Here is a 26,812-nt window from a genome sequence, read left to right on the forward strand (position 1 = left end):
TGTTTCAAGGACTTGTCAGTGTGCTGCCCCGGGCTCGTGCTTTGTCCTCAGCTAGCCCTGTGTTACCCCATCAAACTTACACTGACACATTATAAAAACCCAGAGTCTATAGTTTCACTCTTTGTGTACGTTCCATGGATTTAGACAAATGTATAGTGACATGTATCCATCATTTAGCAATAATGGCGCCTCGGATAAACCTCATTGGCTACGATACTGCCACTGCGCAAAGCTACATGTATCCATCATTATGTTATCCTACAGTTTACTGCCCTGAAAAGCTTCTGTGCCCTGTTTATTTATTTATCCCCTCACCTCAATTGGAATCATACAATATGCAGTCTTTTCAAATTGGCTTCTTTCATTTAATAATATGCATTTAATTCCCTCCGTGTTTTTTCATGGCTTTATAGCTATTTCCTCTTAATGCTAAATAATATGTCACTGTCTGGATGTACTATGGTTTATTTATCCATTCACTACTGAAGGGCATCTTGATTGCTTCCAAGTTTTGGCAGTTATGAATAAAGCTGACGTGAACATCTGTATGCAAGGTTTTGTGTTGGCATAAGTTTTCAACTCCTTTGGATAAATACCAAGGAGTGTGATTGCTAGATCAATAGTAAGAGTACTGCCTTCCAAATAGGCTGCACCATCTTGCATTCCCATGAGTAATGAATGAGAGTTCCTGTTTCTTCGTGTCCCCACCAACATTTGGTGTTGTCAGTGTTCTGGATTTCGGCCATTATAATAGATGTGTCGATAATCTTTTTTTTTTTTTTTTTTTTTTACCAGCAAAATTTTACAGATCAGCAATTTGTGGATTTTCCTGGCAACCTTAACAATATTCAAAATTGAGGTTAAGTCTCTACAGGTGCAAATTTTCCCTAATAATATAAAGTGACATTGTAGAGGTGGCGCTTATCAGCATATTGTCAGTAGTGGAGGAATGTCGTGTTGGCATGTGTCTGCCAGTTGTTTTCTTTTTTTTTTCTTTTTTTGGTTTAAAGAACATCCTAGACAGGAGACAGTGCCTGTCCAATGGCTTATATGTAGTGCCACAGTCTATACAGTAATTCAATAAAATGCTTTTAGACAACAGTATTGGCTTATTAAACATTTGAAATATTTTCACAAAAATTCAAGATGATATGGGGTCCAGAGAATACACTCAGGAAATATCTATTTATACACTCAAATATTTGAAACCTCTTCTAGAAGCTAGATCCCTGCAATAAACTGTCTTAAAAAATGCTGCTATGTGGACAGGAAGTTAAATGGCCAGGTATGATAACAATGGAATGTTTCACACTTTGTTATTCAATAGAAATGTAATACAGACACACATGTAGTTTAAACTTTTCTATTAAACAAATTAATAAAATAAAAAACAATTTTATATTTAATGCAACATATTAAAATATTTCAATGTTAGTCAACATAAAAATTACTGAGATGGTTTATACTTTTCATATTAGGTTTTCAAATAACATATGTATTATTGAGTTAAGTGTGTACTTTATACATATATCTCTCTCTTTTTTTTTAAAGATTTTATTTATTTACTCATGGGAGACAGAGAGAGAGAGGGGCAGAGACGTAGGCAGAGGGAGAAGCAGGCTCCTCACAGGGAGCCCGATGTGGGACTTGAACCCCAGACCCTGGGATCATGCCCTGAGCCAAAGGCAGAGGTTCAACCACTGCACCACCCAGGTGTCCTTACACTTGCATATCTCAATTCACATTGCAAGTAGATTCACATTTTAAGTGCTTCTGGACAGCACAATTCTATTATCCCTCAGCCCTCAGTCATATTCTGAACCATCTGGAAGCCAAAAAAAAAAAAAAAAAAAAAAAAAAAAAAACCAGTATACTGTTGAAATAATGAATGCCCTGAGCCAGTGTACACCATACATCATTACTATCGCCTTTCTGGGAGTTGGCCCATTAAAAGTAATAGCCATACCTAAACAGCAGCCTTCCACTACTTGCTGAGGGTTATTACACATTGTCTCTTGAATAAGATGTGCAAATGGATTTGTATTAAATACAACTCTTCCTTAGAAGCCTCCGCATTTTCTGCAAGAACTCCAGCTTATTTGAGGCTGACCACCAGCCAAATGTCTTCAGATGATTTCCAAATCACACTTCAATCTGCACACTTCTCAGACTTACTGAGAAGGCTGTCTCAGACTCTAGACTTGACAATTTCTCCTTCCACAGCCAGGTTTTGGAGGTTGCCATGTTATAGTGTGGCCCATATAGAAAGGTCATGTTAAAGCCCTAGTAAACGACAGATACACTGAATTGTCAATGACAGCAAAACGTAGTGGGATGTGCAAGAAAGAACCAGTTGTAGTTGTCGCCACGCTTTTCAAAGACATTTGTAAGTTGGCCTTATCTCTAACCACATGTCATTTTTAAAAATATTAACCATCTATCATTTTGAGCAGTGTAGGGCTCTGTTGTGTTAGAGCTTGGTGCAGGTTCAGGACAGCCTAGTAACGGTCATCTCGGATTCTCCAAGGCTGATAACGGTCAACACGAATAGTGTCATTAAGATCCATGCGTTGCATCCTGTTTTTCTGTTTGGTGGGCAAAGGTGATGGTGATCGTGGTGGTTACCTCTGTTGAATGTTAAGTGGCCACATAGTTATCAAAACACACTAAGTGCTCCCAAGCACCATACTAGTAAAAACAAAAACAAAACAAAACAAAACAAAAAAACACAGCCACAGCAGAAACCCTCCTTTAGGCATTAAGTCAGCGCGAGTCAAACGCTGCCTGGGTCAGGTCCCTGCAGCCCACGTGGCCCGCAGCTATGGCCGCCCTCCTGGCTGGGCTGCTCTGGCCGCGGGAGGCCGCTTCTCTGTGGTTTCGAGAAGGGGGCGGGGCTGGAGCTGGGCGTGTCCGCCGTCGGGGTGGTACCTGGGATGCCCTAGAGTTTGAGATGCGGTAGGAGTTCTGGAGACTAACCAGCAGTGAGACTGAAAATGAGCAAAGATCCAGCGACAGATGGCTCTAGTGTTGATCATATTTCAACAGTCAGAAAAAAGAACATAAAATTGAGGTTTACATCATAGTTGTGTATTTAGTACCTGGTACACATCTCTTATGTTAATTTGCATCAGATTCTTTTTAAGGCTTTTCTTTGTTTTACTTATAATCGTCACTTTATTTATTTATTTATTTATTTATTTATTTATTTATTTATTTATTTTAATAGTCACTTTAGTATTTTGCTTTAAATATCTGGGTGGCTCAGTGGTTGAGCATCTGCCTTTGGCTCAGGTCGTCTTGTGGGGGACTCAATCCTGGGGTCTTAGGATTGAGTCCCCCACCAGTCTCCCTGTGGGGAGTCTGTTTCTCCCTCTGTCTATGTCACTGTGTTTCTTATAAGTAAATAAATAAAATCTTTTTTAAAAAAAAAGATAAATAGGGATCCCTGGGTGGCGCAGCGGTTTGGCGCCTGCCTTTGGCCCAGGGAGCGATCCTGGAGACCCGGGATCGAATCCCACGTCGGTCTCCCGGTGCATGGAGCCTGCTTCTCCCTCTGCCTGTGTCTCTGCCTCTCTCTCTCTCTCTCTGTGACTATCATAAATAAAAAAAATAAATAAATAAAATAAATAAAAAAATAAAAAAAAGATAAATAAATCTCCAAAGTTTTTATTCTCTATAGAACTTTAAAAGAAAACTAATTTTTTTTATTCCTGTGCCGTACGCTTTTGAGGACGTGTGTGTGTGAAATCAGAATCTCTTTTCTACTCTACTACAATAAATAAGAATTCAAACTACTTAGAGTTTTGATTTATTTTTTTTTAAGATTTTATTTATTTATTCATGAGAGACACAGAGAGAGAAGCAGAGACACAGGCAGAGGGAAAAGCAGTCTCCATGCAGGGAGCCTGACGCAAGACTCGATCCCAGGACTCCAGGATCATGCCCTGGGCCAAAGGCAGGCGCTGAACCACTGAGCCACCCAGGGATCCCCTAGAGTTTTGATTTAAACATACCACCTATGGAGCTTTTGAGAATACACCACTTGTTGGTGTTATTGTGACTTTTTGATCACAAATCAAAAATGACATTTGAGGTCTTACTGTTCTTTTAGATTTAAATTACTGTTATTAATATGTTTTGTCCAGTAATTTATGGTTCAATGAAGAAAATTCTATGGATGAGTACTTTTGTAGCATGTATTACACTGTGCTAAAAGTATGAAATATTTAGTATGTTATTTGATCATTTTTAAAGACTTTATTTATTTGAGAGAGATAGTGGGAATGAGCATGGGCCGGGGGAGAGAGAGAGGGAGAAGCAGATTCCCCATCGAGTGGGGAGCCTGAGGCTGGGTCCTGGGGTCCTGGGGTCATGACCTGAGCCACCCGGGGCCCCTGGTCAATTTTTTTTTTTAATTTTTTTTTCCCCTGGTCAATTTTTAAATATGCTCTTGTCTTTAGTGTCGTAAATTGTATGTAATTCATATCCATTAAACTACTTTAACTGTTCTAAAAGAATTTGAAAAAAAAAAAGAATTTGATAGCCTTGCAAGATTTTTAAGTTATTTTCGTAAGAAATAGGAACTTTTATATTTTCTCTGTTTTTCCACACTTTACAGATGCAACAGCTTGAGAGACAAGTTATTGATGCTGAACGTCAAGCAGAAAAAGCTTTTCAACAGGTAGAGTATAATTCTAGTTAAAAAAATTTTTTTTTCTCAGGTGCCTGTGTGGCTCAGTTGGTTAACAGTCTGACTTCAGCTCAGGTCATGATCTCTGGGTTCTGGAATCAAGCCCCTCAAGGGGCTCCGCCCTTGGCAAGGAGTCTGCATTTCCTTCTCCATCTGCCCCTCCCCTGGCTCATGCTCTCTCTTGCTCTTTCTCTCAAATAAATAAATAAATAAATAAATAAATAAATAAATAAAATCTTAATTTTTTTTTTCTCTCTCTCTACCAATGTAAGCCTTGTTTTGCCCAAAACAATTCTCAAAATAGTCTTCAACCCTTCTCTATCACTCTGACTATTCTGTGAGCTGGATCGTTAGAGAAAGTGGAGGATCTAACTTGATTTTGCCCCTTAATAAATTTTCACAGGAAGAAAATGCTTCCGTTAGAAGGTTTTAGCTTCTGAAAAAATCAAATATTATTTTTATGGCAGTACTGACCATAATGATGTTTTGAATATAAATATGTTCATAGCAGTGTCCTTTATAGAAATAAGGAGTTGAAAATAATATGGATACCAAATTAGAAGAGAATGAATAAGTGAACTATGCTTATTCCATGAAATATTAAACATCCATTAAAATAATTATTATAAAAGATACACTAATATAGAAAAATGCTTAGAGTTGTATTAGGAAAATTATATACAAAAATTTATTCTCAGTATTAATAGACATGTGGGAGAAAAGTCAGACCTTTGATAAGTCACTTAACCCTATCTGGGCCTTGCCAACATTAAAATGAGTGTTTTGGATGAGCCCACCAGCCTTAAAGTTTGTCCAATGATCCTCAATCTGTAGCTTTGCATTTTATGAAAAGATCTTTGTCAGATTCAGGCAAGTCAGGATTTTCAAAATTATTATTTTTTCCAAGAAATGTGTGTTAAATTTCTTATACTTGCTCTACATTTGTCACATTTCTTCCCTTCAACTTAAGAACTACTAAATCTTGTTTTCACCTATAAGATTTTTGCAAAAAGATTTTTGCTTATTTATTCATGAGAGACACAGAGAGAGAAAGGGAGAGAGAGAGAGAGAGAGAGGCGGAGACATAGGCAGAGGGACAAGCAGGCTTCCTGCAAGGAGCCTGATGTGGGATTCAATCCTGGATCCTAGGATCACGCCCTGAGCCGAAGGCAGATATTCAACCACTGAGCCACCCAGGGGTCCCTCACTTATAAGATTTAATTTTATAAGTAGATTGATTTAGTGGCCTGATAAATTTCTAAACAAATCCAATCTAACCTAATCCTTGACTTTCTAAATTATGCTTAAAAGACAGTCCTAAAATTTTATTATACCAAATTTCAACCAGTGTAAGAATAGAGAAAAGGGTAAAATGAACCCCCATCACCAGCTTTCACAATTAGTCAACTCAATGATAATCTATACCTCTTTTTTTTTTTTAAGATTTATATATTTATTCATGAGAGAGAGAATGAGAGAGAGAGAGAGAGAGAGAGAGGCAGACACATAGAGGGAGAAGTAGGCTCCTCGCAGCAAGCCTGATGTGGGACTCAATCCCAGTTCCCAGGATCATGACCTGGGCCAAAAGCAGGTGCCCAACCATTGAGCCACCCAGGCATCCCAGATAATCTATACCTCTATCCACTTTATTCTTCTCCACCCCCACACCAGGTTATTTTGAAGCAAATTCTAGACATCGTATCATTTCACCATGAGTATTTCAGCAACTAATCTGAAAATAAAGATTTAAAAATCATAACTATAGTACCATCATCACACCAGTAATTCTTTAAAACCTCAAATTTAGATATTGAGAGAAGTAGGAGTAGTAGTAATTCGTGCTTATGCTGCTAAAGATCTATGCTGTGCTTGTTTTTTTATATTCTTTAGCTGATAAGACCAAATAGTAGTATTTCCTCTTATAGCAATAAAAATCCAATGATTAACAGTAAACTCAGAAAAGGTCACTTATATCCTATGAAAGACTCTCATGTTTATGTCACTCCCTGCCATTCTATATTAAATGTCTTTGTCTTTGTCTATTGTGGACCTTGTTATCTATGTCCCTGTTTAATTCCACAGCTAGCAGCACATATTCAGCAGTGTGTACCTCTCTTTCTCTCTCTGTCCCTTTTTTATAAAGTCTTTATTTATTTATTTGAGAGAGAGAGAGAGAGAGAGAGAGAGAGAACAGAGGGAGAATGAAAGGGAGAGGCAGACTCCCTGCTGAGCAGAGAGCCCGATGCAGGGCTCCATCCCAGAACCCTAAGATCATGATCTGAGCTGAAGGCAGATGCTTAACTGACTGAGCCACCCAGGTGCCTCCTGCCTCTCTCTCTTATCTCCCTCTTTATCTTTCCTTTTCTGACTTCATCCTTTCTTGGTGACTTCTCTTTTTACCTTCATACCCGTGGTTGTCTCTCTCTCTGTTTTCTATTCTTTTCTTTTCTTTTCTTTTCTTTTCTTTTCTTTTCTTTTTTCTTTCTTTCTTTCTTTCTTTCTTTCTTTCTTTCTTTTTCTTTCTTTCTTTCTTTCTCTCTCTCTCTCTCTCTCTCTTCTTTCTTTCTTTCTTTCTTTCTTTCTTTCTTTCTTTCTTTCCTTTAATGCCTCATAGTGTAGGAAAAAAAGAAACAGGACAGTTTTATTTTGCCTTTTCTTAAATTAAAATTCTAAATTTATATGTGCAGCATATTTGTTTAGCTCTGAAAATTAAAATAAGTATCTTACTTATTTGTGATTCTTAGGGTTTTCTTCTGTGATTCATTAGATCTTAAGAGCAAAAAATGAATCCCCATTCCTAATTTGAGAGAAGTAAGCCATGACCATTTGTAGTTGTTAGAGGCCAACTACAGATCTTGATAAGCTAACAGGAAGAATTTCTTGTTTGAGGTTGTCTTTTGAGGATATCAGGTGTAAACTTATTTAATTCTATGCTACAATTTAAAGAAAAAGACACCATGATTGGCTAAGTGTCCTTAAATCAAACCTTCCTCCAATAAAGAGTGAGAATTGTAAACCTCTCAAAATTTCTATATAATTTGGCATATCTATAGATATTTGTTTTTGTCTCAACACTTCAAATTTATTCAGTACTTATTTTGTTATGCTTCAGAAGGGATTTTTTCCTTATATAATGATACATTATATTGCATTATATGTTATATACATATTGCACATATTGTACATTATTTGTTATATATTATATACATTATATACATTATATATTATACATTATATAAATTCTCATTCACCATATTACGTACATAATGATTCTAAGAGTTTACAGGAAATATAAAGAGAGCAAATGAATTTTCATGCACTGATTATATTACCTTTTTTTGCCTTGCCAAGACAAAGTAAATGTTTTAACATAGAGTAACCACGTCCTTTGCTATCTTTCACGTTTCTATGGGATTGTGCCCTATTTCGTGCTTATGCTGCTTAAATTCAGCTTATCCTTTGTCATTGAGTCATATCCTAATACTTAAACTGTATTTATATTAACCAAAAAGGAACATTTCACTGCTAAAAGCAGTAGTCAGCTGAAACCATCTCAACTCTGCACTTCAGCTTTGTTCCTTTTTCCCTTTGTTTTTAATGAGTCGCATTACCTTACCTGTACAACCATTAAATGAATTGGCTGTAGAAAAGAAATCATATGTTTTTCCAGAGAAATCTTGGCAATCATTATACTTATTGCTATAGGACATTTTTATTGTAGTTGTTCAAAGTTTGGAAAGCAGTATGTGCCAGTCAATCTCATATTACTTATGAGTATTCCTGTGAGACAGAAAAACAGCAAATTGCACATGTGAAAGATATTGATACACAGGATTCATTCTTACGTATCTGATTAGGTGTATATTCCAATCTATTACACTCTTTTATGCTAATCAAAAAGGGGTACAATAATTTCCTATATGGAAATTCGTGTTTTCATTCTTCTCATTTCAATCCCTTGCCTGTGTTTGCTGCAAACTTGGTAGCAGCTGGATTTTAAAGTTTTCTCTGACCATTGTAATATGTGGACTAACCTTTCTGTGAGGTTGGTTCTTAGATTCCAAGTCACTTGTGGTTTTTAATAAGTGACAACTACTTGGTCACACTAATATCCAGGACCTTGTAATGATTTACTTCATTACATGAAAATGTACTTTATCCAGTGCTTTCCTTTTTACCTTCAGTGCGAATGGTTCTGGCTTACTGCATAAATTCAGGAGCACTGTTTCCAAAATAATTGTGTTTTAAGATGTGATTAGAATAATTAATTAATTTGCAGTATGTTTTAAATAACTGGTAAATGGTCTGGGATTCAAAATACCCTTATAATTCCTCTCTTCATTCTATTTTGGAATGCTCAGGTTTTTTTGTCATAGGATTGCGTGTATAGAGAAATAGAAACTTTCAACCCCTTCCTCAAAAAAAATAGTCACATCTTAATTACATGTGATGGGGTAGGGAGGGGTGAGGTTAGAAATGGGAAGAAGGAAATATACTGGTAAGGTAATTACAATAGAACAATATTTGCAGCTCCTGCTTGCTTCAGTGTGGGCAGGAAAATGGAAAACAGCCCTGGGAATTGTGTCAGTGTCCTCAAGACTACACTCAAGGTTTGTTGATTCACCAGAAGGACTCACAAAACTCAGAAAAGCTGTTATACTTACGGTTATGGTTTATTATAGCGAAAGGATGCAGATTAAAAGGAAGAATGCACAGAGTCCAGGAGAAACCAGACATGAGCTTTCAGTTGTCCTCTTGCACTGGAGTTACACAGGGATGCAGTTGATTCTCCCATCAGTGATATGTAACAACACACAAAATATTGACAAACAGGAAAGTTCACCTGAGACTTGGTGTGCAGAATTTTTATTGGCAGGGAGCGAGGGTGGTGGTGTCAGTCTTATAGGCATGGAATGCACGGGTGACTGACCTTAACTACCCAGTCTCCAACCTTGCACAGGTCAAGCTGATATGGTATGGCTCAGGACCCTAGGTGAATTTAAAAATGAATAAATAAAGAGGCGTTCACCATGAATCGTATCATTGGCATAAACTATCTGGTGTGGTCCAGTATCTTGGATATATAGTCTCATTAGGGAGGATAGTAACAGCGGCTCAGAGGTTATTTCTTCCAGGAGCTAGTCAAGCACCAGTTCTTTTTTTTTTTGGAATGTGCAGGATTTGAGCACCCCCACGTCTGCTGAGTTAATCTTTTACTGCAGAATAGCTTAGAGACCTCAGAAGCAGAAAAGGTTTTGGGGAACTGCTGAGGAATGTGCTAAGGTGTGTGGATGCAACCAGAAGATCTCCTGGAAGAAAAGGAGAAAGGTAGCCTAAAAGTGCAAAGTGAATATCCATATATAGGTGATCACAAAGGTTTCTTTAATGAGCAATTTGAATTTGTAGATGTTTGTTATTGGTCTCTGAGAAGTTAAAATTCATACATGGTTTGGGTTAAATGAATAGAGAAAGAACTGGACTATTTTTCTGTAGTGAGATTTTTTTATTTTCTTATTTGTAAAGGCTGCTTGGTTTTTCTGTAGGTCTCTTATCTTTCCTATGGACTTATTATTCATATTAATTACAAAGGAAAGCTGGTGAATCCTGTGGAACTTTGGTCCTAACAGGACCAGCTGGCAAGTAGATTGCCCATAGCTACTTTGTGATCTCTCTTCCTGAGATATTTTGACATTTTTGCCAGTAGTTTTCTTACTTAGGAAAGTTTTGTTTAGCTAAAAGTAATGGTCAGATTAAACAGTTGTACCTGGCAAAGATGCATCCAAGGAGCTCTGACAGTAGCATTCATTCACTCATAAAATGAGAACACCTTTTAAATTGTACATACTTTTCAGGGGATAAGAGTACTCCCAAATCTGGAGTACCGACTGGGAAGCTCAGTCAGTTAAGGCATCAGCCTTCAGCTCAGGCCATGATTCTAGAGTCCTGGGATCGAGCCCTATGTGGGGCTCCATGTTCTGTGGGGAGTCTGCTTCTTTTTCTCCCTCTCCCCCTCTCCCCCATGCACACACACTCTCTCTCATATAAATTAATAAAGTCCTTTTTAAAAGATTTTAATTATTTATTTGACAGAGAGAGTGCACAAGCAGCAGGCAGAGGGAGAGAGAGAAACAAGCTCCTCACAGAGCAGGGATGCAGGCATGATCCCAGGACCCCAGGATCATGCCCTGAGCCCAAGGCAGATGCTCAACCAGATGAGCCACCAGGTACACTAAATAAAATCTTAAAAAAGAAAAAAAAAAAGTACTCCAAAATCATAGTTTTCTAGAACTGTAGACCTTTCCTAAGCATTAATAGGACAATTTTATGGGGCAGCCCAATGTTTGTAGGGTGGCTTGCTCCAACTTAATTAAAGGTGACTATAGGTGTAGATCTGGTAATATTTATTTATATTCTTGCTTAGTTTCTTTTCTTGAGGTTTGTAGGGGTAGAAAAATTTCTTCCCTTCTAAGTTCTTTGGCTCGTCTAATAATTAAATTGGCATAAGACATTAACAGGAAAAAAACAAGTTTAATTTCATACATATGGAGCTCCATAAAAATACACAATTCAAAGAAGTGACTGTAGCAAGCAACTATACAATACATTTGTGAAAAATTGGCAAGACAAAGAGGTTTAGGCTTGAGGTAGTAAATTAATGAAGAAGTAACAAGGCTTGTCTATACAGCCTTCTCAGCCCTAAATTCCCTAACCAGCTTTGGTGATAAGGATGACTTCTTCCCTCCTGATACAGGAGAGGGATTTATTTCCAGCTTTCAGGGGGACAAAAGAAGGTCGGAGTCGGAGTGTTTTTATACCAACTGTTTCTTAGGTAACTTTAGTTCAAAATAATAAGTATCCTGAAGTGGCATATTTTAGGGTGACATATTCTGCTCCCCTGCAGGTTTGGCATATTTTGGGGTGACATATTCTGCTCCCCTGCAGGTTTGTCATCTCTGTCCCTGAAGAACTACCATTTTGAACTTAGTCTCTGCTCTTCTCTCTCTGTTTCCACAGCTATAGAATGTCCTGTGTGGAACTGGCTATGCCATTTTAAGGATGATCCTTGGTATTTATTGTCCAGCTTTCTGTCCTCCTCTGGCTGTTTTTCATGGTAGCATTTCTGATATAGACCTTTGCTGGTTTGCCATTCCTGCAGAAAGACTGCTATATTATGTTAAAAAACACAAATCTTAAGATAACTTAAAATTATCATCTGGATAGTGGAATGCAGGGTTTTTCTTCTGTTTTTTGAAAATCTACTTTTATTTTTATAGTTTTCAGACATCTGAGTGGTATTTAAGTAGGATACTTTGGCATCTGAGTTGATTTTACATTTCCACAGTGAACCCACGGATGACATCTTATATTCATGGTTAAAAAAACAAAACAATGGGGAGCCCGATTGGCTCAGCGGTTTAGCTCCGCCTTCAGCCCAGGACGTGATCCTGGAGACCTGGGATTGAGTCTCACGTCAGGCTCCCTGCATGGAGCCTGCTTCTCCCTCTGCTTGTGTGTCTCTGCCCCGCACCCCCCTTTTCTCATGAATAGATACATAGAATCTTAAAAAAACAAAACAAAACTAAACTAAACTAACCTTAACACTCTCCTTCTAGAAACCCTCATTAGTCAAGTATTTTTGAACTTTAAGTGGATTCATCATGATTTTTCAGAAGTGTTTTTAACAGTTTAAGATTTTTCATCTTGATTATCATTGTTAGTTTCTCAAATGCTTTTGCATATTTTTCCTTTTTGCCCCCTACAATCTAAAACATTACAAAAATTACATTCTTACCTGTTTGGAGTTTATGAAATAGTCTTAATATACAGTGCCCAGTACTTTATTTTCTTTCTTCCTGTCATTAACATCTCATACATTCCTTCATATGCCCAGATGTGTTTTGCAAAACATCTAAGCAGAGCCAGTGTATCTTAGTTATTAAATTTTTTTTAAAGATTTATTTATTTATTTATTTATTTATTTATTTATTTATTTATTTATTTATTCATAGAGACACAGAGAGAGACAGAGAGAGAGAGAGAGAGAGAGGCAGAGGGAGAAGCAGGCTCCATGCAGGGAACCTGACACGGGACTTGATCCTGAGTGCCAGGATCATATGCTAAACTGCTGCGCCACCAGGGCTGCCCTTAGATATTAAAATTAAAGCATCACTCAACCCCAGGTCACACACTGGTCTCTTTTATCTTGCTCTACTTTTCCCACTGCCTTTATCTCCTTGTGTAGCATACTCTATGATCTTTACATCTTTATTATATTTGTGATTTATCTCACCCACTAAAATCTAATTTCTATGCAGGCAAAGATTTGGGGTCCATTTTATTCACCAGTGTCTTCCCAGAGCCTGGCACTTGGCAACTATTCCCTGAATGTTTGTTAAATGAATGAATCAATAAACCCTCACTGAACATACTCTCCTACCTATATCTTGATTCTCATTTTTTTATTTCTTGTGATTCCATCATTTGGGGCTTTAAAGTTCTTTTGTTTTCCATTTCCTTTCCATGTATATTTGTCTGTTTTTCACCTAGGTTGAAAAACTAGGTTCAGTTTTTTTTCTGGGTCATCCAATCAGATCTTTTCTCATTAATCACCTTCTTTACTTTATATTCCTATTTAATTTAAATGTAAAAAATGAGGGCTACAAGCTTTCTGATTTTATACACACATGAAATACTTTGCATATTATCATTGTTCTAGAAAAAATGAACATTACTCTGTATGGTAGCAAAATTCTGAGAATCTCTTATGTGCCCTTATGTACCTCAAAGGTAACACTACTTGGCAAAATAGTCTCCAGACTTTATACTTGTTAAATAGATTAGTCTTCAGACTTTATAATTAATTATTAAAACATGCTGTTCAATATTTTGTTTTTATGATGATACCTTTTAGGAATCTATTTCACATTCAAGTAAAATGTTTAATACTATGATAAATTAAATACATGCCTACTATTAATTTTCTAACCTCTGAATTTAGGTACAAGTTATGGAAGAGAAATTAAAAGCAGCTAATATTCAGACCAGTGAATCAGAGACAAGGCTGTATAAGAAGTGTCAAGATTTGGAGACCCTCATACAAGAAAAAGATGACATCATTCAAAACTTGGAACTGCAGCTTGAAGAACAGGTTAGGAAGAATTTGATCATCACAGTCTAAATACATGCATTGTGCATAATCTCAAAGGTTAAAAAGAGAGAGCCCACACTGCTAAATTTGGGTCAGAAATCTCACTTATTTGGTCAACTCATGGAGTGTAATCATATTTAAGGGTGAAAGGTACAAGTAAAATGGCATTCTCTTTAAGACGGGGTGATTCCAAGGCCATATCTAACACTTTCTGGATGCGACTGTGCTCCTTAATGTTCAGACTTTTTAGAGTTTGAATGTAGTAGTCAACTTGAAAACATTTGGTTATCAGCAGGCATTTCTGTCTGTAAAATGTTTAAAATAGTTCTTTGCTTTAGATTTTTAGGGTGTTGGAAATATTTATGGAACATTGTGTTTTAAAGGTATGTTGAATGCTGTGAATCCTATTTAAAAATGTATACACTGTTTTTAAGCCACTTTGTTGAGATCAAGTTAGTTTTTAGTTTATTTTAAAATTTTATTAGGAAAAATCTGCATTAAGGTAATTTGCTTAAATTATCATTTGGCATCATTTAAATATGACCATTATGAAATTATTAAATATGTCAAATTGTTTTTTATCATCAGCATTTTTTTTTTTTCATTTCTCAGAGGATCAGTATTTCTTTAGGTCAGTGGTTTCCAACTTTTCACCACCTCCCAACTCCCACCCACCGTGATTTATATGACAGTCACATTCTCTTAGTTTTGTGAGCATAACCACATTTTAAGGTTGGTAAATGTGAGCTACATTTTTAAAATTTTTTTTCTGGATCTTTAAAAATTTGCATGTAAAAATAAAATAATATATATTAAAAATAAAAACTTATGTTTGAGGGGAAAACGAATCATCTTCAGAAGAGATTCTGATTTTCCTTTCCCTAACCTGGTTGACCCCTCTCCTACTGTTCTAAACCCTAGATCATTTCCAGAAATCATTTATTTTGCTGATAAATTCAGTGGGTGGATTTCAGTATATGATCTTTCAGAGAAAGAGGATAGCAGTTGTTAAAACTAGTAATATTTGCAATATATGCCTTTGTCGTTTATTATTACATCTGTTGGACATGGTTTTCATTTTTTACCCTATTTGGTAATTTGAAGGTAGATGTATTACTTGGAAACAGGTTTTAAGTGGATTTGTCTTTTGTATTTACAATGTAACATTTCCAGATGTAATGTTTATGAGGTAATCATTTCCATGAGCCTATGTTTGAACTAAATACACTGCTAATGTTATTTCAGAAACAAATAAGGATACAAGAAGCTAAAATAATAGAAGAGAAAGCAGCTAAAATCAAAGAATGGGTAACACTTAAATTAAATGAGGTATTTATTGCTCTCTATATTTTGTGTTTTCTTTTTTTTTTTTTTATTTTGTGTTTTCTTTACCTTTTACTTCCTTTGAATAGATAAGCCATCAGAATATCTGATCATTTGAATGAAACAAAATTCTGATCAGTTGGTGGTGCTGCTGTCTTTTGGTAAATGTGAGATAGGTAGCTTTCATTTTTATGTCCAGTATATTTCTACAATTAAAAATACTGATAAACTCCTAGTAAGTAGTATAAGTAGCCTCATTCTCATTAGTCATTAGTTTATTTTAGCTCTAATTAGTTAATTTTAAATAATTATAGAACATATGTGTATATCATAAGATTAATGTGTTCAGTATCTTGAGAAGTACACATTGGTTTATATGGCAGATTAAATGATGAAATAATTTGGTTTAAAATAATTTTACAGTGGGAAAGGCATACAGGCTGAAAATATTTGAAACTCTCAGTTCTAGAAAAAATAAATATCAAAGCCATAATTATCTAGGCTATCTAGGCTAGTTATCTAGATGATAAATTCATCTGATATTTGCTCATCATTTCTTTGTATTTTGATTACATGCAATTAGGTATTAACATCTTCAAAATATTATAATTTACTAACACATGTTAGAAAAGTTATTCCTATATAAAAGGATACCATTATATCTTTTCAGCTGGAATTAGAAAATCAAAATCTTCGTTTGATCAACCAAAACCAAACTGAAGAGATAAGAACAATACAGTCAAAACTACAAGGTATGAATATTTTGACTAAGACAGGTTAGTTGGGTTTATTAGGCTACATAGAATTTTGCTGTTGAGCACTTGAAATATGCCTCGCACAACCAAGGAACTAAATTTTAGGTTTTATTTAATTTGAGTAGGTTTTAATTCAAATAACCACATGTTCACATTAGACAGCACAGCTGGACAATTGCAAATAACCCAAAGGGGGTAACAGTAATTTGAATGTTTAATTTCAGGTATGTTTGCTTTAAAAAACTCGGTTATTTTATTTTCTATTTTCACTTGTATTGTGGTGATCAGTAGTGAGTAAAATTCTTACAGCCTGAATATTTTCAGCAGAATTTTGTAATATGAATAATAAACTCTTAGCACTTTCCCATGCTTAGGGTCACTTTCTTTTCAGCATCAAAGCCTAAAAATGAGTGATAGGGTTAGAGGTAGAGATTTACTTAGTAACTCAAGTGCATACTGAGCTGAAGACAAGGGTTTTTAGATCTTGGCCACTATAGTAGTTCTCAAGCTTATTTAGCAATAGAACTCTTTTTAAAACAGTATTTATTTTCCTGTAGAAGCTTAAGAGATAAAACAGGTGAAAGTGGTTTTGTGTGACAGATCCAGAGTTCTGCAGCTCAGCATTACCCATGCCTCTTATTATACCCACTGTGACAGTTCCAAAAAGCCCTGAGGTTTCATAGAATGCATTGGAAAAATACTGGCATGGTAGAAAGTGCATGGACTTTTTTTTTTTTAATTATTTATTTATTTATTTTTAGACTTTGAAGTCAACTTTAATGCCCTACAGTTTAATAACTGTGTCATATTCTCAGATTTTTTTTTTTTACACAACAGTGAAGTAATGGTAGTAGTACCTTCCTGGTTTCATGATAGTTTGTTGATTTTAAGACACATGAGAGCATTTTGTCTACTGCACGTTCATACTTATTGCTGTCATTTTGTAAAGGAAAAAGCTCCTGTTTTCCTTTTTCCTCAATACTTCGGATGTCAGATATGTGCGAGTTTTTACCACACAAAGCAATTCTCCAATTCCCAGAGGACACTGACTGGTTGCCTTTCAAATTTAACTCAGTTCTGACATTATCTACTTGAGGTTGGCATCAGATTCCACAGGTTACAAGTTTGGTCCCACAAAGCTACCCCCGCCCCATCACAACTTCATACACCGCTTCAAACACTGTTGTAATGATCAGTTCTCAACCTGCTTCTGGCCAACTGGCTATAAATCAGAGGTTTCCATCACACACACACACGACTGATAATTTGCTAGAGCAGCCCACAGAACTCGGGTAAACATTTTCTTACTAGGGGCACCTGGGTGGCTCGGTTGTTGAGCATCTGCCTTTGGCTCAGGTCATGATCTTGGGGTCCTGGGATTGAGTCTCACATCAGGTTCCCCACAGAGAGGCTGCTTCTCCCTCTGCCTGTGTCTCTGCCTCTCTCTCACTCTGTGTCTCTCATGAATAAATAATAAAATATATATTTTTAAAGATTTTATTTATTTATTCATGAGAGACACAGAGTGAGAGAGAGGCAGAGACACAGGCAGAGGGAGAAGCAGGCTCCATGCCGGAGCCTGACATGGGACTCGATCCCAGGTCTCCGGGATCAGGCCCTGGACTGAAGGCGGTGCTAAACCGCTGAGCCACCAGGGCTGTCCCAATAATAAAATATTTTTAAAAAACAAAACAAAACAGTTTACTTACTAGATTTTTGGTTTATTACAAAGTCTCTAACTCAGGAACAGCCAAAATGGAAGCAATACAGAGGGTGAGGTATGGAGAAGGGGCACAGAGCTTCTATGCTCTCTCCGAGCACACCACCCTCCCATCACCTCCATACATTCACTGAACTGGAAGCCTATCCTTTTGGGTTTTTATGGAGAGTCCATTATATAGGCTTGACTGACTAAATCATTAGCCTTGGTGATTAAGTCAGTTTTCAACTCTCCCTTCTCCTAAGTTCAGAAGTAGCGGGGTGGAGGATGAGGCTAAAGTTCCAGTCCTCTAACCACAGGGTTGGTTCCCCTGGCAACCAGCCCCCACCCTGAGGCTGTCTAGGGGCTTTCCAAAAATCACCTCATCAACATAAACTCAGATGTGGTTGAAAAGGGCTAGTTATGAAAACATAAGATACTTTTATCGCTTTTACCACTTAGGAAATTCCAAAGATTTTAGGAGCTATGTGCCCGGAACCATGTAGTTCTTATATCACATACTTCCTCCACCTATATGATGAAAAATTAATATCCACACAGTTGATCTAGAATTCCATACTTACATATGGAATCATTGACATAAATTGAATGTACTAAGTCCACTCTGAAAGGCTGTTATTTTATCTGATATTCTTAGCTTGCAATTCTAGTCTTCATTGGCAGTCTGTTAGGTCTTGTACACTAAGGGATTATGAATCTTTGGAGCCTAGACGTAGGCTGGAGAAGAATAGGTACAATTATGTAGATATAATTTAGTACTTTAAAAATGTATATCCATATATATGATTATTAAAATACTGTGGATTAGTTCTGTGAGAGATAACATAAAAATAGTAAAAGATACACCTAAAGGAATATACTGTGTAAAGATTTTTCTTATGCTCTATTCAGTTATCAGCTGCTATTTAATTTACTCCTTTGGTGTTTTCCCAGAGTTAATTAAAAATTTAATTTGGGGGAAACCTGTGGCTCAACGGTTGGGTGCCTGCCTTCGGCTCAGGTCATGATCCCGGGATCCAGGATTGAGTCTGACATCAGGCTCCCTATGGGGAACCTGCTTCTCCCTCTGACTATGTCTCTGCCTCTCTCTCTCAGTCTGTGTCTCTCATGAATAAATAAATAAATCTTTTAAAAAAGAAGAATTTAATTTCGGAGGTAGGGTTTCTTTTTCTCTCTCTTTTTTTTTCTTCAAGATTTTATTTATCTATCTGAGAGAGAGTGAAAGAGCACAAGCGGGAGGGAGGAGCAAGGTCCCACTGAGCAGGGAGCCCAATGTGGGGCTCAACCCCAGGACCCTGAGATCATGACCTGAGCCAAAGGCAGGTGCTTAACTGATTGAGTCACCCAGGTGCCCCTGGGGAACTTTTCTTACTATCACTGGGATCTCTATGCTTTTACAGATTTTATTTATTTATTTTAGAGAGAGAAAGAGAGAGAGCTGGGGGAATGGGTAAGGGGTAGGCACAGGGAGAGGGGAGAGCATCTTTTTTTTTTCTTTTTTTTTTAAGATTTTATTTCTTTATTCATGAGAACCACAGAGAGGCAGAGACAGAGGCAGAGGGATAAGCAGACTCCATGCAGGGAGCCTGATGTGGGACTGGATCCTGAGACCTTGGGATCACGCCCCAAGCCAAAGGCAGATGCTCAACCGCTGAGCCATCCAGGCGTTCTGAGAGGAGAGCATCTTAAGAAGACTCCTTAAGTCTGCCCAATGTGGGCTTGATTCCAGGACTCTGAGATCATGACCTGAGCCAAAATAAGAGTTAGACACTTAACCAATTGCACCACCCAGGCGCCCCCTCCATGGTTTTAATCTTGCAAGCAGGTATGTTACAACTCTTTCAAGATTGGTTAAACCCACGATTAATCATGACTCAAGCTATCTAAATTCTCTATCTAGAAGCTGTCCCCTCCCCTTTTTTTCTCTAAAGAAGTGATGAAGGCCCTCCATATTGTGGTCATCCATAGATCAAGCACCTCCATTGGCTGTTATGGGAGAAGCAAACTGAAAAGTAAGATAGCAAAAGTTAGTACAGTGATCATGTGATATTTTCCCCAATGATGATATAATTTCCTTTGGTTGTCTTGGCAATCAGGACCTCAATCCCTCTTCTCTCACCATTAGCAGCATTGCTGCTCAATCAAATTTTGCCAGTTCTTGACTGATATTTACCAGTATATGATTTTGCAAGAAGCTATAATCCTTTACTTGTCTACAATCTGTTTTTTTATTTGTTTATGGTTTTGTTTTTATTTAAGAACTACTTTCAAAGGGATTAGATATTCTCTCTACAGTTAAAAAATACTTAGAACATTCAAAATATATAAACAGATTTAAACATTAGCATGTGATACTAGACATTGAGGGGTCCATGTTACTAGACATCAATAAAGATAAACTTCATGCTTTTTTCTGTCATAAGCCGTGATTTGTCCAGATTTTTATACACTTTGGTTCTATGTTTAGTAAACTTATAAAAAATTCAGATCTTGGTTTTGATGAATGATGTTACAGAAGTTCAAGGAAAGAAGTCATCCTCTGTCTCCACACCAAAGCTTTCGGAAGGCCAGCGCCTAAGCAGTTTGACCTTTGGATGCTTTTTATCCCGAGCAAGGAGCCCTCCTCAAGTAGTAAAATCTGAGGAAATGAGCAAGATATCATCCAAAGAACCTGAGTTCACAGAGGGAAAAGACATAGAAGGTATTTATGGACTAGAGGAATTTACTTTGACATTTTTTTTTTTAAAGGAAAAATCAGGGATCCCTGGGTGGCGCAGCGGTTTAGCACCTGCCTTTGGCCCAGGGCGCAATCCTGGAGACCCAGGATCGAATCCCACGTCGGGGCTCCCTGCATGGAGCCTGCTTTTCCCTCTGCCTGTGTCTCTGCCTCTCTCTCTCTCTCTCTCTCTCTCTCTCTCTCTGTGTGACTATCATGAATAAATAAATAAAATCTTTAAAATAAATAAAATAAAATAAAAATAAAAATAAAAGGAAAAATCATTTACTAAGATTCATCCAAATACTGTTTAATTTTCCTTGTTTTTTTTTGCAAAATCCAGCCTTTAATTTGTATAATTAGTTATCTTGTGTGTTTTTTTTTTTGAGAGTCTTTGACAAGGAAGCATAGAAGAGACTGATTTTCCCCCCTTGATACTTTTTCCTACTTTCCTTTTATCTGATCGTAGATAGCAGCGATATTAAAAATTAAAAAGTTCACCTTTGTACTCACAAGGTACTTGTTTTAGCTGCACATCCCATTAGAATGATGAACTATTATTTACTTAAAATATTTAAAAATTACCTGATATCAAATACAAAGTTAAATATGGCATAGCAAACTTATAAAGAAAAAGAACTCCAGGGGGACAGTTTAGTAAATGCTTTGATTTTTCCCTTTTTGGTTTTGCTTCAGAGAGGAAAATATTAGCATAGATGTTTAAAGTCCTGGACCGGCGTGCAGATTTCTACCCTTCTTTTATTCATAAAGCCCCTTTAAAATTTGCTGTGTTGTACAGTTCCTGACTTTGCCACCTGTAGTGTGACTTTGCCCAAATATTTTAGAAAGGCTTGAATTTGCATCATCTCTGTTTTCAGTTCCTGCTTCCTTCCTCCAAAGGAGAAAAACTATAGCCCTAAAAGCTGGCTCTATGCTTGGTTGTAAAATCCTGAAAACTATATAATGTTGTTCCAATTGGAATTCTCCTTTGCTACTTGCTTTTATGCTGTTAGTTGCATTTTTTTTTTCCTTTTTCAAGAAGTCATTTTAATTTCCCTTCCACTTTCTGTCAGTTGAATATAGCTCGGTATAGCTGAGATTGCGTGTCCTGAAGCTCTGGCTCCCTTGCAAATTTAACAAATTGCTCGATACCAAATCATAGAATTTATTTGTTCAGCCTCTATTTCCTTTTTATGAAGGTCATATCTAGGTTTTAAAAGTTTCTCTTGTAGTCTTTACAGATCATACAAATTTTTAGATTGCTGTTTATGAAGCCAGTGGTTCATTCTGTTAATTGTATTAAAAAAAATAGGCCATATTGAAAGACTTTTTTTTTAAAGATTTTATTTATTTATTCATGAAAGACAGAGAGAGAGAGAGGCAGAGACACAGGCAGAGGGAGAAGTAGGCTCCATGCAGGGAGCCCAACATGGTACTCGATCCCAGGTCTCTAGGATTGCGCCCTGGGCTGAAGGCAGGCGCTAAACTGCTAGCCACCGGGCTGCCCGAAAGACATTGTTAAAGAGCATTATTCTTGTTATAAAACACATTCATGGATATGAATTAACCAAAAGTAGAATGAAGAAGGCTTTCCTGTGTTTATGTTTCTTCATGGCTTTGCATATTTCATATATTGAAACTTGGGAACAATTTTTTTTTTAACTATAGCTTTATATTTATTATGTTTAAATTTTCTTATGATAATTTTGAAATTTAGTTGAAAGAGGGCTGTCATTCTCTTTGCTTTAAAATAGAATTAGTGGGATCCCTGGGTGGCGCAGCGGTTTGGCGCTTGCCTTTGGCCCAGGGCGCGATCCTGGAGACCCGGGATTGAATCCCAAGTCAGGCTCCCGGTGCATGGAGCCTGCTTCTCCCTCTGCCTGTGTCTCTGCCTCTCTCTATCTCTCTGTGACTATCATAAATAAATAAAAATTACAAAAAAAAAAAAAAAAAAAAAAAACATAAAATAGAATTAGTGGGCAGCCCAGGTGGCTCAGTGGTTTAGTGCCGCCTTCAGCCCAGGGTGTTATCCTGGAGATCCAGGATCGAGTCCCACATCAGGCTCCCTACATGGAGCCTGCTTCTCCCTCTCCCTGTGTCTCTGCCTCTCTCTCTCTCTCTCTCTCTCTCTCTCTCCTCATCAATCAATAAATAAAATCTTAAAAAAAATAAAATAGAATAGAATTAGTGGTATTCTTTGATATTTCTTTGATAGAGTTGCCCTGTTTCACATTTTGCTTTTTCATTTTAAACTGTTGTCAGAAAAAAAAAAAACAAAAAACTGTTGTCAGTTTCCTTTTCCCCAACATCTTTCTTTGTTAAAAAAAAAAAAAGTGTTAGGGCTCATATTTTATATTAAAGCTTACAGTTTTCAAAGTTGGATTTAAAGGGGATCCCTGGGTGGCTTAACGGTGTCTCTGCCTGTGTCTGCCTCTCTCTCTCTCTCTAATGAATAAATGAATTAAAAAATCTTAAAAAAAAAAAAAGTTGGGTTTAAACAAGACACACAACTAAGAAAGGATAATGTAAATTAACTTTATTTATATGAAAATGCCACTTTTTACAGTGTGGTTTCATAAAGCTTAAATATATAGAAAGCTCAAAATATAGAAAGCTCACATTATCAAAGGCAACATGCTGATATGATGTTACTTTTCTAGAAATGGAAATTCCAGAAAAGTCGGGCGAGAACCAAATTCAAGAAAACAACCGGGGTCAGAGGACATTGCATCAAACCCCTTGTGTCCCAGAACAGAATCAGAATACAAGAACAAGCTTTGCAACAGATGGTGGCACATCTCAGAATTCTGGGGCTCCGGGAAGTGACTGGAGTTCTGATGAGGAAGATGAGAGCAAAGGAAGATCCAAGTGCAGGTACACGTCTACCCTTTCCAGTCACACATCAGAGGAAGGGGTACAGTGCAGCAGGATGGGCAGCGAAGTGTACCTGACAGCATCTGATGACAGCAGTTCTATATTTGAAGAAGAGACTTTCGGCATTAAGAGACTGGAACACAAGAAGCTGTATTCTTGGCAACAGGAGGCACAGTGGAAAGCTCAGAATTGTCCTCTCATAAAGGGAAATTCTGAATCAAGTAAAAAGGAGCATGATAGTTCGTCGGATGAACTGAATAAAAAATTTCAGTCTCAGAGACTGGATTATTCATCTTCGTCTAGTGAGGCCAACACCCCCAGCCCTATTTTGACTCCAGCTTTGACTCCCAAGCATCCTAACTCACTCCCTGGAAGAGGCACACAATTAGCATCTTCATCATACCTGCCGCCCCCAAAGTTAAGGATTCCTAATGTTTTCAGTATAAGTGTGGCGCTAGCCAAAAGGCACTTAAGTCAACCACAGTTAAGCTCTGATAGGATGTTTGGCACAAATAGAAACGCTATAAGCATGATACGGCCGCTCAGACCTCAGGAAACAGACCTTGACCTGGTTGATGATGACAGTACAGACATTTTAGAGAATATGGACACCAGTTGTGATGATGGATTGTTTTCCTACGACTCCCTGGAATCCCCGTGCTCCGATGACCAGGAAACCTGCGACGTGGCCAAGAAGCCGGCGTGCAGCAAACCGCCTACCCCGCCGCTGCACCGGTTTCCCTCTTGGGTAAATGATACTGCTGTGTGCGACCCTCGCACGCTGCTTTTTAACTAATGTCCACTTTCAGGTTTTACTTTACTTCTTTTCAGACCCAGATTGTTCTGAAAAGTCTCAGTTTTCAGAATACCATTTCCCCTTCTCTTTTGCCACTGAGTTCTGAGTCAGTTGAGAATAAGAGAAGGTGAAGATGGGTGGGAGATGAATATATTATCTTTATAACTCAGAAAACTGATTTTAGAGAATTGCTGGGCAGATGACCTTTCCAATACTGAACTCAAAATTCTCTAGATTTATAAACCAGTCTCAGAGGCTTCTTGAGGAGAGGCCTGCCCGTCCAAAATAGCTCACAGCCCAGAGAAAGAACAAATGGGGTTTCCTACATGCCTTTACTTTTCAAGAGAAAAGAGAGAGGAAGGTGCCTGTCTGGTTTCTCCTTCTAAGCCTACTTGTCACAGTAAACCTTTCTTCTTCCTTGGAAGGAGAAATGAATGGTTGGAGAGGGATCTGGAGTGGAAGGAAACACCAAGGGTGTGGAAGAAGGGTGTCTCCTACTTGGGTAACACTTTGGGCAAATTTGGAGCCAGGATACTTAACTCTTATTGGTCATCAGTTTTTGAACTTAATCATTTACTTGATTGATTTAAGAGAAATTTAATTTTACTCTTCATGAGCTTATAAATCCATTGCTTTAACCAAAGGCATCGTCCTATGTATCTAGAATACATTGAAATTTCTTCCATTGAAACATTGACCATTAGGGCATTTGGGTGGCTCAGTCAGTTAAGCATCTACCTTCAGTTCAGGTCATGATCCCGGGGTCCTGGGATCATGTCCTGGGTTGGGCTTCTTTCTCAGCAAGGAATCTGCTTGTCCCTCTGCCTCTCCCCACTGTTCATGCACGCGTGTACGCTCACCCTCTCTCTCAAATAAAATATATAAACAAAAATCTTAAATACAAGAGAAACACTGATCATTACTACAGTTGTTAAACCCATCAATTGTGTGATTCTTTATAGGAATATGTACATCACTAGATTAAAAAGCTATTCTTATATTTGAAACAAACTGAAATTATCTGTCTTGTAAGTTTAACTTTTCCTGCACATAGAGATATATAGTTTAACCTTTGACCTCCAGAGAAGCATCTGGGTTGCAGGATTTTTTGGGTTTGGGGGTCATGTTCTGTAATTATTTTTTATTTAGTGACCCATGTGATTATAAGCAAATTAAGGCAACCATGTTTTCCTACTGCAAATTCAGACCTTGAGATGTATCTGCTCTTACTTATTTTTGAAAAAACATTTCATTGCAGTGTCTACATGAGACCGTCTGCAGTTCATTATTAAATTCTGGGTAGCACAAAAAAGTAGACATTATTGGCATGTGAATCTCTGGAATTTCAATTATGTTATCCTTTAGGCAGTGAGGATTCAAAATTTTTGCTTCTTTTATTATGTTGAGATTTTCAGAGATTTAGGTTAGGCTTTTCAAGTTCGCTTTGTTTGGCACACCACTTTCCTACTCTGTTGCCTTTCTGTCCTCAATGTGTCCTCTGAAGCTATTCAATCTTGAAAAAGTAGTATTGCTTTTCAAAAGCCTTCTAGCAGACTGGCCAAGTTTGAGGTTTTATTTCGGTGTTTGTTAGGTATTTTCAGGTTTCAAGGAAAAGAGATGGAGTCCAGTTACCTCAACTTATGAGAGTTTATCATAAGGATTTTTAAGGGTTTATTTGATGGCATAGCCCACCCTTACTGAACTGGACTATCACTCAAAATACAATAGTCACCGTAGTGGGGAAAACACGTGATGTTTCAATAGCACTTACTGCTTAGAAGCAGGTGATACCCACAGCCCCGGGTCCAGTAGTGGCTTAGCTTGACCTCTCCTGCCTACAGTGACTCTGCTTGTCTCACTCCTAACAGCCCCTCTGTCATGCTTCCAGCTGCCTCTCATCTCCTGCTTATATACACTTTCTATTCCGTATCTCACAATCACGTTCTCAAAGAAACCACATCTGATTCATTCACTCAGCCACTCTCCAAATTAAAGTGTCTCAGATAGCTAGAGACCTCATGCCCGTTACCTAGCAGGACACTGGCTGGCATAGTCCTGAAGAGGACTGTGATCGGCACCTGCTATGCTCTGGTCCAGGCAACTGTGTCCAGCTTAGATGCAGCGCAGAATTCAGCACGTGTTGATGATGTGTTAAGAACAACCTGGAATCCCTTTTCTTACAGAGGGCAGGGCTAATAACCTTTCCAGCACCACTTTCAGAGAGTTCTCTCGAAGAAGAGAAAGCAAAATAACAACCTGCTTTTGGAATAAGACAATATTATAAATTCCATTGCCATTCTCAAATGCACTTTCTGTTTGGCCTCGGGTGTTCCTTCTACTTCATTGAAATGTACATTGAGCTAAGGAGATGATAGCACTTAATGCTACTCTGTGATTTCTGACTTCTAGATTTTTCTCCTTTCTTTCACCATATTCTAGAATAGTAGGATATTAAAGGTAATATTTTATGTGTAGTCAATGATTATGAATGGTTTCTAACCTCATATTACAACCATTCAAGGTTTTCTGGGGTTTTTTTTCTTTAACCATGTTCTAAAATGATAGAATACTAAACGTGGTGTTTATGTGTAGTCAATGATTATGAATAAGTTCTCTCTTACTTTTTTCCTATTTCTTCAGAATAATTTAAAATGCCAAGCAAAAACTTGGGAACAAAGTTAAATAATGGAATGACTAATAGATGGAAAATGTCTGCAGTGCTGTTCATGGTGGCATATTTGAGTTGGCACTGATGACAGTTTTATAATAATGCTCTGCTCTAGTGTATAT

At 37.4% G+C, this 26,812-nt stretch overlaps 2 protein-coding genes and 1 non-coding gene across 7 annotated transcripts in view; 1 reads left to right on the forward strand and 2 right to left on the reverse strand.

The window, feature by feature from the left end:
• The window catches only part of PLEKHH2 (pleckstrin homology, MyTH4 and FERM domain containing H2), a 112,486-nt gene that overhangs the window by 24,108 nt on the left and 61,566 nt on the right, over nt 1-26,812 (forward strand). For 3 of the 5 annotated variants that reach the window (XR_005987850.1, XM_041755509.1, XM_041755507.1), the window contains exons 3-9: nt 4,619-4,681; nt 13,689-13,838; nt 14,177-14,221; nt 15,084-15,167; nt 15,832-15,913; nt 20,152-20,337; nt 23,013-23,974. Coding sequence is in view for 4 of the 5 variants with exons in the window: in XM_041755509.1 (XP_041611443.1) it covers nt 4,619-4,681; nt 13,689-13,838; nt 14,177-14,221; nt 15,084-15,167; nt 15,832-15,913; nt 20,152-20,337; nt 23,013-23,974 (1,572 nt within the window). In the remaining variant the exon portion in view is untranslated. The remainder of the gene's footprint in view (nt 1-4,618; nt 4,682-13,688; nt 13,839-14,176; nt 14,222-15,083; nt 15,168-15,831; nt 15,914-20,151; nt 20,338-23,012; nt 23,975-26,812) is intronic. The other 2 variants (XM_041755510.1, XM_041755508.1) reach the window with 2 other exon arrangements.
• On the reverse strand, nt 92-234 carry LOC121492325. Its single transcript, XR_005988207.1, has one exon. It is a non-coding gene; the product is annotated as a U4 spliceosomal RNA (small nuclear RNA).
• On the reverse strand, nt 1,806-2,437 carry C1GALT1C1L (C1GALT1 specific chaperone 1 like). The gene is given in 5 exon segments (XM_041755125.1): nt 1,806-2,068; nt 2,071-2,246; nt 2,248-2,324; nt 2,326-2,383; nt 2,385-2,437. Coding segments are annotated over 5 exon segments (627 nt in total).

The sequence above is a fragment of the Vulpes lagopus genome, chromosome 5, assembly GCF_018345385.1.
Source record: "Vulpes lagopus strain Blue_001 chromosome 5, ASM1834538v1, whole genome shotgun sequence".
NCBI classification, from domain to species: Eukaryota; Metazoa; Chordata; class Mammalia; order Carnivora; family Canidae; genus Vulpes; species Vulpes lagopus.